Here is a 12,454-nt window from a genome sequence, read left to right as displayed (position 1 = left end):
CAATTGACTTGTGATTCCCTCTCTGCATGAAAGTTTAAAATAAGCATACATTAATGCAGTATGAACAAGAATGTTTTAATGTCGACACATAAAATCATCATACAGGTGTGATTATATGCATCAAGTGTTAATTCAAGGCTAAGGAAAAATATCGAGATATATATCGTGTATCGTGATATGGCCTAAAAATATCGAGATATTAAAAAAAGGCCATATCGCCCAGCTCTAATATGAATAGATATTAATAGATAATAATAGATAGAACAGATGAACAAAAAAATGACATTTAAAGTGCAAACACGCAAAAAAAAAGTGCAATTTACTTACGAAACAAGATATAAGCTAAACCAGGGGTGTCAAACTCATTTTAGATGGGGGGGCCACGTGGAGAAAAATCTACTCCAAAGTGAGCCGGACTGGTAAAATCACGGCGCGATAATTTAAAAATAAAGACAACTTCTGATTATTTAAAAAAAAATAGAACAAGCACATTCTGAAAATGTACAAATCATAATGTAGTTTTTTCTTTTTTACCCTTATATGTTAATAGTATTCTATCTTTATTTGTCATTATTTATACTTTCTGAATACAGTCAACTCATTGGTGTCAATTATTACCGTTATTATTATCATTATTATTATTATCATTATTATCATTGTTATCATCATTATCATTATTATTATTATCATTATTATTGTTATTATTTTTATTATTATTACTATCATTATTATTACCATTATCATTATTATTATTATTATTATTATTATTATTATCATTATCTTTATTATTATTGATATTATTATTTTTATTATTATCATTACAAGATAAAAGAATAATATCAAAATCAAAATACAGGATGTTATTTATGCAGTAACATCATGTGGTTTATTTTATTTTATTTTTTTACATATGTAGCATCATCTACAAAGATACAAAGAATTGCTATTGTGACATCTAGTGGACACATTTAGAACTGCAGTTTCTTTCATTCCAAAATGTTCTGCTCATTTTTATACTTAGCAAACTCATCCCGCAAAAAAAACTGTTCGTTTGACACCCCTGAGCTAAACTGATCATAGTTAAGATGTCTCATTTTTCATTACTTCACTTAAAAGTCCACTAGGTCGCGCTACAGGTGGAGTTCCAGGAGGTGGAAACTCTTCATGCCTCTTCATCAGCCTCAAAAACCCACACTTGACCTTACTTTCCCCAAACATACCTTATCGTCCAAAACAGAGTCATTCCACAAAACCCTTTACTTTATATAACAACAATATACTTGTAATATAATCTGCTACATTTACATAAACACAAGAAGGTATGTTTGAGTTACAGGTGAAGATCATCACATACTTCCTGTTGTGGATTCCATAAAATGTCTGGAGAGCTAAACCGCTTCAACAGCTTCAGGTGTTTTGTAGTCTTTCAACCTGGTAGGAAGGAGAGAAACCAGTACGTTTAAAAATTGATATTAGGAAATAATGTATCATTAATATTTTACAAGTTTTTGTACTTATGATAAATAATCACATACGAATTGACGACTGCAGTTCACTTCAATCCATTGTGTTAAATAGTTATGTTCATATTCCAGATAAAGTCCAAAGTTTGTATGAAAAGGTGAAAAAAATTGGTTTATAGGTCCAAGAGAGACCGAGGCCAGTTCAAAACTGCTTTGACACTTGGGTTTTATTTGAGAAGGTAAACCAAACACGATAGTCAAACAGTTTAAGACCAACGTTTCTCAAAGTGCAATTGCAAGACATTTAGGGATTTCTACATCTACGGTCCATAATACCATCAAAAGGTTAATAGAATCTGGGGAAATCACTCCACGTAAGCGGCATGGCCGGAAACCAACATGACCGTGACCTTCGATCCCTCAGACGGCTCTGTATCAAAAACCGACATCAATCTCTAAGGATATCACCACATGGGCTCAGGAGCACTTCAGAAAACCACTGTCACTAAATACAGTTTGTCGCTACATCTGTAAGTGCAAGTTAAAGCTTTACTATGTGAAGCGAAAGCCATTTATCAACAACATCCAGAAACGCCGCCGGCTTCTCTGGGCCCGAGATCATCTAAGATGGACTGATGCAGAGTGTATAAGTGTTCTGTGGTCTGACGAGCCCACATTTCAAATTGTTTTTGGAAATATTCGACATCGTGTCATCCGGACCAAAGGGGAAGCGAACCACCCAGACTGTTATCGACGCAAAGTTCAAAAGCCAGCATCTGTGATGGTATGGAGGTGCATTAGTGCCCAAGGCATGGGTAACTTACACATCTGTGAAGGCACCATTAATGCTGAAAGGTACATACAGGTTTTGGAACAACATATGCTGCCATCTAAGCGCCGTCTTTTTCATGGACGCCCCTGCTTATTTCAGCAAGACAATGCCAAGCCACATTCAGCACATGTTACAACAGCGTGGCTTCGTAAAAAAAGAATGCGGGTACTTTCCTGGCCCGCCTCCAGTCCAGACCTGTCTCTCATGGAAAATGTGTGGCGCATTATGAAGTGTAAAATACGACAGCGGAGACCCCGGTCTGTTGAATGACTGAAGCTCTACATAAAACAAGAATGGGAAAGAATTCCACTTTCAAATCTTCAACATTTAGTTTCCTCAGTTCTCAAACGTTTATTGAGTGTTGTTGAAAGAAAATGTGATGTAACACAGTGGTGAACATGCCCTTTCCCAACTACTTTGGCACTTGTTGAAGCCATTAAATTCTAATTATTATTTGCAAAAAAATATATTAAGCGTATGAGTTTGAACATCAAATATATTGTCTTTGTAGTGCATTCAATTGAATATGGGTTGATAAGGATTAGCAAATCATTGTATTCCGTTTATATTTACATCTAACACAATTTCCCAACTCATATGGAAACGAGGTTTGTAGACATAAAAGCTGTAAAAAGGAGGTCTGTAGCTTAATGCATGTCATACTGGGGGTCATATATGAATGTAAAAGCTACTTTTGCCGTGTAGTTTACTACAATTCTCTGGAGGTATAACTTACCCTGAAGCTTAGTTACATTTAATCAGAAGTAACTTGCAGCTTAGCTTACCACTTTTCCCAAGTAGCTTGCCCATCACTGCCGAAATGGAACCTTGAGGAACAGCACTAGTATAACTAAAGAAGTTTAACAAATGACTATTGACTGAATCTGAAGTAAACGCGCCACAGCAACACCTTAGTTATACAAATCCCATAACGAAAAACATGTGTAACTGCTAGCGGCTAAAGTCCAGCCTAGCTACTTCTAAATCACTAATCCTCGCCTCCATGGCGACAAATAAAGTACGTTTCTTACAAGTATCATCCCTGCAGGACGAAGAATAGCTAAACATGCTTCACTACACACCGTAGCTCACCGGCGTCAAAATGTAAACAAACACCTAGCATCCGCTGTAATGATATTATATATTATATATATATTATATGATATTTTTTTGCATCACATCTTTCGTTTTTTGTTTTTTTATGTTTGTAAACTCAAGAAATATGTCCCTAGACACATGAGGACTTTGAATGTGACCAATGTATGATCCTGTATCGGATTGATACCAAAATGTGTGGTATCATCCCAAACTAATGGAAAGCATCCAAACAACAGGAGAATAAATGATTATTACATTTTAACAGAAGTGTAGATAGAACATGTTAAGAGAGAAAGGAAGCCGATATTAACAGTAAATGAACAAGTAGATTAATAATTTATTTTCTACCACTTGTCCTTAATAATTTTGAAAAATAATAGAATGATAAATGACACAATATGTTACTGCATACGTCAGCAGACTAAATTAGTTGTTTACTTCCTACTAAAAGACAAGTTTTCTTGTACGTTCACTCTTATATTTAAGGACAAACTTGCAAAAATAAACATATGTTTAATGTACCCTAAGATTTTTTGTAAAATAAAGCCAATAATGCAATTTTTCTGGTCCGCTTTATTTAGAAAAGTATCGAAATAATTTTGGTACCATCTGACCACATGACATTCTCCCAATCTTCTGCTGTATCATCCATGTATCCATTTTGGTATAAACTCAACGCGTCGTGTTTGGAGGAAGAAGAATACTGAGTTGCGTCCCAAGAACACCATACCTACTGTGAAGCATGGGGGTGGAAACATCAAGCTTTGAGGCTGTTTTTCTGCTAAGGGGACAGGACGATTAATCCGTGTTAAGGAAAGAATGAATGGGGCCATGTATCGTGAGATTTTTAGCCAAAACCTCCTTCCATCAGTGAGAGCTTTGAATGGATGACCAACTACTTATTTTCCACCATAATTTACAAATAAATTCTTTAAAATTTCTACAATGTGAATTCCTGGATTTTTTTGTCACATTCTGTCTCTCACAGTTGAAGTGTACCTATGATGAAAATTACAGACCTCTGTCATCATTTTAAGTGGGAGAACTTGCACAATCGGTGGCTGACTAAATACTTTTTTGCCCTGCTGAGTACATATATATATATATATATATATATATATATATATATATATATATATATATATATACATATTTTTTTTTATATATATATATATACACAGTATATAAAATTGTTGTCCCGATACCAATATTTTTCGATACTTTTCGGTACTTTTCTAAATAAAGGGGACCACAAAAAATTGCATTATTGGCTTTATATACAGCCCGGCCCCAGAATTTTTTTTTAACCCAATGCGGGCCCTCTAGTCAAAAAGTTTGGGGATCCCTGCTCTATACAACAGGAGCACTTTGGTGTTTTTAGGAATTTTTCACAAAAATTATCGTCTCCCAACTTTTAAGCTAAACCTGTAGGACCGGATTTGGCCAACAGGCTGCCAGGTGAATAGAGTATACTATGGTTTATACTATTTATAGCCATGTTATTTTACAAGGAAATAAAACATTCCTATGGTGTCAACAGTGCCAAAACCCGCCCATGTGCGGACTCAGTCGGTTCGCGCACTTGCAGGGACATTATTCAGAATTACTTCTTACGTACGGTACTGTGATGCCCTCACTTTTTCTCTTACACACACTACTGAAATGTTCTCTGACAAAACTGAAACGCTCTTATACACACTGCTGAAACTGAGAGCATCCTAGTCGTGTGTGTAAGAATCATGTTTCTGTTTATGTGAGAGCGTTTCAGTCGTATGTGTGAGAGGTCTTTCTGAATATTGCCCCTGACGGCTGTCATAGAAGCCGCACGAGCGCAAACAGACAGAAAGCGCAGATTTCACGAAGTAAATTCTCTAGGCACGAGGATATTGACGACATGCATTTCAGCTAAGACGTCACATGCCAATTCTAAAGGGGATTGTAATACAGGGATACAATTTAATCTCACCTTTTTTGTTTCCACTTAGCAATGATGATAATGATCATAATCACTGCAAGAACACCCAAAACAATACCAAGGACCATTCCTCGTGACGGTGATCCACCTGCAAAAATACAGCATACTTTGAGAACTGTTTGACGATTAAAAACCCATGCAATACATTTACATGCACATATACTTGAAGGAAATGTTGAGGATGATAGAGGGTCAGTTGATTCAGTTAAAAAAAATGGTTTGATATTAATTACTTATGATTAAATGATAAGAAAACTACATTTCTCATGTCTATTGATCATGTTTTCGTTAGGCCATGTGCTGTTTGTTTTTTGGACTTTAGTTCCTGGTTGTGCAATCTTGCTTTTTTTGTTTCCAAGACTACTCATTAGTTTCACCTGTCTCACGTTTTGCACTCGCGCACCTGTCTCTAATCAGCTCGGTATTATTTAAGCTTGCAGTTGCCAGGCAGTCGGCCTGGCGACATTACCTCCTGGACATCCATGCTATTGAAATCCTTACTACTGATGCCATTGTCATGCTGCCATAGTTTTTCTTGCTGCTTGTTTCTTGCCACGTGAGTTTTGTGTATTCAGTAAGTGTTTATTTGTTTTATGTTCATAGTTTTTTGCCCAAGTGCTAGTTTTTGTTACATTGGTCAGGTTTGTTCTCCGCCTTTGTGCGCGCCTTTAGTTCTGTACCTTTTGTTAGAGGTAAAATAAAATCATGTATTTACCTCCAAGCCATGTCCGATCCAACTTTACTTGCATCTCGGGAAAACAAACACCCCACAGTCCACGCCCTGACACATTTATGGTGTTAAGTGGTGCAAGGACAAATTGTGAAGCACAATTAAAAGTGGAAATTGATAGAGTATATGAAACTAAGTTCTTGGGAATAATAATTGATCATAAATTATGTTGGAAACCGCAGATTTAGATATATAAAGGGAAAAATATCCAAATCCATTGCTATACTTTACAAAGTACAACACATGCTGAATAACAAATGTCTGCATATGTCATATTATTCTGTTATTTTTCCATATTTAACATATTGTGTTGAAGTCTTCCTCCAAACACGACGAGTTGAGTTTGTACCAAAAAGTTCTATTTTGGTTTCATCTGACCACATGATATTCTCCCAATCCTCTGCTGTATCATCCATGTATCCATTTTGGTACAAACTCAACTCGTCGTGTTTGGAAGAAGATGAATACTGAGTTGCATCCCAAGAACACCACACCTACTGTGAAGCATGGGGGTGGAAACATCATGCTTTGGGGCTGTTTTTCTGCTAAGGGGACAGGACGATTGATCCGTGTTAAGGAAAGAATGAATGGGGCCATGTATCGTGAGATTTTGAGCCAAAACCTCCTTCCATCAGTGAGAGCTTTGAATGGTTGACCAAATATTTCTTTTCCACAATAATTTACAAATAAATTCTTAAAATTTCTTACAATGTGAATTCATGGATTTGTTTTCCACATTCTGTCTCTCACAGTTGAAGTGTACCTATGATGAAAATTACAGACCTCTGTCATCATTTTAAGCGGGAGAACTTGCACAATCGGTGGCTGACTAAATTCTTTTTTGCCCCACTGTATATATTTTTGCAAAAAAAAAAAAAAACAACAAAGAACCAATGGCCTAAAATATACACATTAGTGTACCTAAGACAAACAATAAGTGACGAAAGAAGTTGAACTAAGGACTGTAAACACTTTGGTTCCATAAATCAACGTGTCACTGCCGAGTGCCTTGCCGAACGCCTCAGTTAGGTGAATCAAAAGTTTGCACCCCAGTGTTGTTTGCAAGTAAGGCTAAAATATCAATGCAAGGATCGGCCGGTGGTATAAGTTCCTCTTTACCACAGGAGCGCTATTGTGTTTTTAGGAATTTGAGCGAGAATGTTTGTCTCCAAAGTTGTGAACTGAACGCTGGGTCCGATGTGTGGTCATTCGAATTTGGGCCTCTTGGCTACCAGTTGAATAGCACTGACCAAATTGTACAGTGAAAAGTCGAACACGGTCTGATTAAGGTGTATGTTGGATTAATTGTAAATAAGTTATCTCATTTTTATTCAAATATGATTGTTTGCTTATGTGTTAGACAAACCGAAGAGAAACGAAACTTGGCGTTAATTGAACTTAGGTTGACCTGCCAACCACAAAGAGGAGTTTGCAGATGAGACAGAGCAACACAGGAAGTTACTGTATCTTTTTATATTTGCATGTGTTATGTTCTCAACACAGGTGTTATGTTCCCAACACAGCTGTAAAACCCCTCCTTCCTTAGTACAGCTGTGTGTGTGTATGTAATGCAGGGCCTCCCGAATGAATTAAAAGGCGAGGGGAGTGGGAGAAAGGTCTGAGTGAGTTTGGAGCCTGTAACTGACGACACGTTCTCCAGGTCACTCTACTCGTACGAGAAAAAGCAATCACTGGTTTGTCTTTTATTTGTTGTGGAACAAGCGCAGCCTGCGTATCTCAAAGGACACTCCAGACACGCCCCCCGCGCTCATCAAGCGGACCATGCCCAATCTCAGCCGCAGCCTGTGGCAGTCCACGCCTGACACACCTGTGACTGTATAAAGGAACCAGTGGACCAAGGATCCTGGCGGGAACTTAGTTCTCTGTTGACGTACAATAAGCGATCATCCTGCTTCATGCGATCCTGCTCTCCCTGTGTTCTGCCTTTCCGTGTTCTCAGTGTGTTTTTCTTGTGTCGCCCCCGCAGTACCCTCCATCGCCTGGAAAGAGAGCTGTGTGCCTCTCTTTTCCCCGCATCTCCCTTTGGACTCTGATTGCCTCCCTCAATCCTCGACCCCCACTTTGGACTCTGACCTCTTGACGCCCCTCTCAGCCCCACGGACCCCCGCTTGTATCCCAGATCACCTGCCTGTTCCCCTGGACGTTCCTTCGCTCTCGTCAACACGTTGGTAACACACACTCCAATTAAATACTTCACATAGTCTTACACCGTACATACTCTTGGGTTTTTGACACATTAGTATTGTTTATTATTATTATTATTAGTATTATATATATATTTAATATACATATTACATCTCTGTACACTACTGCCATCTGGTGTCCGTTTTCCGTCACCTCCACTTAGATAAACACAACATTATTCTCTGTTTCTGTGTCTATATAATGTCTCATTGTATTTGACCCTGACATTGTATGCAAAGCAATTTTAAAAGCTGGTTTCAACCAAATTCCTTTCAAAGTGCATGGAAACCTATTGAAGTGTTTTCATGCCAGAAATGTGAAAGAGAAACAACATTTGTCAAATTGCTCTTGTGTCGTCATGGATGGTAGGTAGCCTTTCACTTTCAATTTGACTTCAGTTTCAGTTTCATAATGACATGCATACCTGTCTCCCCCTCCTTTTTTCCTAGATCGGGATTCCAGGAAAAAGCGATCCTCTCCATCCTCAGTCCCCGACCCCCGGTATCCACAACGCAGTCAGCATGTCCCGTCCAGCCTCTAGACACAAGCACTGTAACATTACTACTGCTGGTCAAGGTAAGGTCGTCGTTGGCTTCCATGGCGGCCAACGGTTCGTGCGAACTGGTGACGTTGGGCGAGAAGAGCCAGCGAATGGAGGGCGCTGGTTTCCCTGTGGCGGAGCAACTGAACGTAACCTGCTTGGTTGTGTCTGCCAGGTCGCCGGTGGAAGGGTACACCTTTGTTTGCATTTCAGATATTCCTACGTACAAGTAGGACAATCACTATTGAGTCATCCTCGCAGAGTACGGCGGAGTCTTACCATGGACGGCGAGGCAGCTCTGCTTTTTCTTGGACCCTTCTGGATACACGTTGAACTGGCAGATATAGCAACATTCGTCAGCCCACGTGAGGTTCTTTAGGGTGATGGACGCCGAGCTGAGGGACGCCTCGGTGAGCATCACCTTCTCCTGGTAAGGCTCATTGACCTGTTGCCCATGCCACTTGCTGTAGGACGCCAAGTTCTCCACAGAACCGTCCTTCAGGCGCCTTTGCCAGGTAACCTGAAGCACACCTGAGGTGGGGCCAAGAAGCCATTCAGGAATCAGCTCAGGGATAAAAAAAAAAAAACACACCAGCTAATGGTGCCCTGTAAAGAAGTATGAGAAGCATGAAATGAAACATCCATTTGTCTCCCACAAACCGATAATGAAAGGATCCATTGTCCTCGTGCACATGCACACATCCTGCATCCTGTTAGGGGGAAAAAAATCCCAGAGTGTTTACGCTTTCATTTTGAAAGATGTTTTTACTTTAAACTGGGTTGTCATGTAAACAAGCAGCCACATCCATTTTTTCTTTAAAAGCAGTTTAGCTATAAACAAACCCTGACTATAAATGAGGTTGTATGTTATAAGTCAGGCCTGGGCAATTATTTTGACTCGGGGAGCCAAATTTCAAGGAAAAATCTGTCTGGGGCCGGTACATCTGTTTTTAGGAACACTAATACAAAAACCTGTCTGATAATGTCTGATTGAATGCTAAAGACAGCCTTAAAAAACAGGATGGAATCAAAATAGTTTTAACTGAATGAGACACCCAGAATGTGCATGAAGATAAAGACTGTGGGATTTACAATATTCACTATGAACGATAAAACACTGAATATTGACAACATACAGTTGTGATCAAAATTATTCAACCCTCACACAATTTTGGTGTTTTAGCAAGTTGCACATTTATTCCGTATTTTGTTTATAGTCATATCAAATAAATATGCGATAAATAGACAAATGCAACTTGAATTACAATATTATATTTTGTAAAATATCAAACAGTGTCATTTCTCTTAATATCTCATTGAGAAAAGTATTCTACCCCTTGAAGATCATAACTCTTAAGAACAGAACTTGAATAAGGTCTTTTCAATCAGGTGTTGAAAACACCTGTAGATGTGATTGGAACCATAACGAGCAACAATTAAACTGATTGAAAAAGACTGTGACGCTCAGCTTCTTGTAGATGGTCAATGGTGTATTTGCAACGTGGTGAAGTCCAGGGAGTTGTCAAAGAAGTCAAGAGAGGAGGTAATTTCTCTTCATAAGAAAGGATATGGTTATAAGAAAATAGCAAAGACATTACACATTCCAAGAGACACAGTTGGGAACATAATTCGCAAGTTTAAAGCTAAAGGCACAGTGGAAACACTACCTGGGTGTGGTAGAAAGAGGATGCTGTCCGATATTTGAAGCGTACAGTGGTGAAAAACCCCCGGGTAACAGCTGAGGAACTACAACAGGACATTGCAGAGGGGGGAACGCAGGTTTCGTCCCAGACAATAAGGCGCGCACTACGAGATGAACGCCTCCATGCCAGAACTCCCAGGCGCACCCCACTTCTGACTACCAGGCACAAGAAAAATAGACTCCAGTATGCCAAAAATCATCTGGACAAACCCCAAAGGTTTTGGGAAACTGTTCTATGGAGTGATGAGACAAAACTGTAACTCTTTGGGCCTATGAATCAACGTTTTGTCTGGAGGAGAAAAAATGAAGCTTACAAAGAGAAGAACACCTTTCCTACTGTTAAGCATGGTGTGGGGTCAATCATGCTCTGGGGGCTGTTTCTCTGCCTCAGGTACCGGGAATCTCCAGCGCGTTCAAGGCATCATGAATTCTATTTCCTAGCAGGATATATTAGCTGCAAATGTCATGAAGTCAGTGACGAAGCTGAGGCTTGGGAGACGTTGGACCTTCCAACAGGACAACGATCCCAAGCATACCTCCAAATCAACATCAGAGTGGTTGCAGAAGAAGGGCTGGAAGACTCTGGAGTGGCCTTCACAGTCGCCAGACCTAAATCCTATAGAAAAGCTGTGGTGGGACTTGAAGAAGGCAGTTGCAGCACGCAAGCCCAAGAATATGAATGAACTGGAGGCCTTTGCCCAAGAGGAATGGGCTAAAATACCTGTAGATGGTTGCAAGAAGCTTGTGTCCGCTTATGTATCACCTTTGAAGGATGTCATTACTGCCAAAGGGTGTTCTACTAAGTACTAAAGATGCATGGAACTAGGGGGTTGAATACTTTTGTCAATGAGATATTAAGAAAAATGTCCTTTTTTGGTATTTTGTAAAATACAGTGTTACAATTTAAGTTGCATTTGTCTATTTGACACATCTTTATTTGATATGACTGTAAACAAAATACGGAATAAATGTCCAACTTGCTAAAATACCAAAATTGTGTGGGGGTTGAATCATTTTGATCACAATTGTATGAATATGTGACATATGCAGCTGCTTATAAGGAAAAACTTTTTCTTTTTTTTTATGAGTCTGCTATCACTATAAAATTACATTTTAACACGTAGAACATCATTTAGGAATACTTTAAATCGCGCACCTTTCTGGTTCTGCAGCTCGCATTTGTAATGCGCGTCTGATCCGTAGTCAGCTGTATCTGCACCAAAGCTGGTGATCTGCGGGTTAGCTGCTGCTGGAAAACAAAGCAAGAGTGGAAAATGTAGTTTTGCAACGAAATTAGCCCCCAGTGCACATGTTAATAAAGTCAAATAAACAGGCACAACAACACATTAAACAAACTAACCTTTGAGTTTCAGCAGCAGCATGCACAACAACAACATCGTCTGCCACATATTTGGTTCGAAGTAATGCTTTCGGTTTTGTTTTCAGCAGAAAATAGCGAGCCACGCCTAGACCCCCCGGATGCTGATAGGCTCCAACAAGAGGAAAGGGGCAGAATGGATGGCTGGATTGATATAAAGACAAACAGAAAGTGAAAGCTGCATGTGATCTTTATTTTTAGCTCGTTCTTTCATTTTTTGTTTTAAATTAAAAAGTTAAAGTACCAATGATTGTCACACACACGCAAGATGTGGCGAAATTATTCCCTGCATTTGACCCATCACCCTTGATCATCCCCTGGGAGGTGAGGGGAGCAAGGAGCAGCAGCGGATGGCCGCGCCCGGGAATCATTTTTAAGGATTCAACCCCCAATTCCAACCTTTGATGCTGAGTGCCAAGCAGGGAGGCAATGGGTCCCATTTTTATTAGTCTTTGGTATGATTTTACATTTGTATTTATCTACTTCATTGGTGTGCATTTTTAATGAATAGCCAATTAAACTTTATGGCT

The 12,454-nt window shown here is 39.1% G+C and overlaps 1 protein-coding gene across 4 annotated transcripts; it reads right to left on the bottom strand.

Moving 5' to 3' along the window:
- Positions 1-54: 54 nt before the first annotated feature.
- LOC133544395 (OX-2 membrane glycoprotein-like) lies at positions 55-12,060 on the bottom strand. Of its 4 annotated transcripts, none has more exons than XM_061889672.1 (7): positions 11,907-12,060; positions 11,703-11,795; positions 9,505-9,554; positions 9,124-9,375; positions 8,728-9,063; positions 5,360-5,456; positions 55-1,431 (listed from the first exon to the last, which is right to left on the bottom strand). In XM_061889672.1, exons 2-7 carry the CDS (start codon positions 11,723-11,725, stop codon positions 1,389-1,391), a joined length of 801 nt encoding a protein of 266 aa, XP_061745656.1. In that variant the 5' UTR covers positions 11,726-11,795; positions 11,907-12,060; the 3' UTR covers positions 55-1,388. The 4 variants fall into 4 exon arrangements, with proteins under 4 accessions (XP_061745656.1, XP_061745657.1, XP_061745652.1 ...); XM_061889673.1 differs by having other exon boundaries at positions 11,703-11,792; positions 11,907-12,058; XM_061889668.1 differs by lacking the exon at positions 9,505-9,554 and having other exon boundaries at positions 11,907-12,037.
- Positions 12,061-12,454: the final 394 nt, after the last annotated feature.

Source organism: Nerophis ophidion, linkage group LG27 (genome assembly GCF_033978795.1).
Source record: "Nerophis ophidion isolate RoL-2023_Sa linkage group LG27, RoL_Noph_v1.0, whole genome shotgun sequence".
Classification (NCBI taxonomy): domain Eukaryota; kingdom Metazoa; phylum Chordata; class Actinopteri; order Syngnathiformes; family Syngnathidae; genus Nerophis; species Nerophis ophidion.
This window is presented reverse-complemented; position numbering and strand designations above follow the sequence as displayed.

What these genes read in the sequence shown, in the direction of transcription:
- LOC133544395 (XM_061889668.1), bottom strand. Translation starts at nt 11,955, where the DNA reads ATGTGGCAGACGATGTTGTTGTTGTGCATGCTGCTGCTGAAACTCAAA. An exon ending in GCTGCTGCTGAAACTCAAAG is followed by an intron (nt 11,796 to 11,906) that starts GTTAGTTTGTTT and finishes TTTGTTTTCCAG; the next exon opens with CAGCAGCTAACCCGCAGATC. An exon ending in AAAAAAGGAGGGGGAGACAG is followed by an intron (nt 5,457 to 8,727) that starts GTATGCATGTCA and finishes GTATTTTTGCAG; the next exon opens with GTGGATCACCGTCACGAGGA.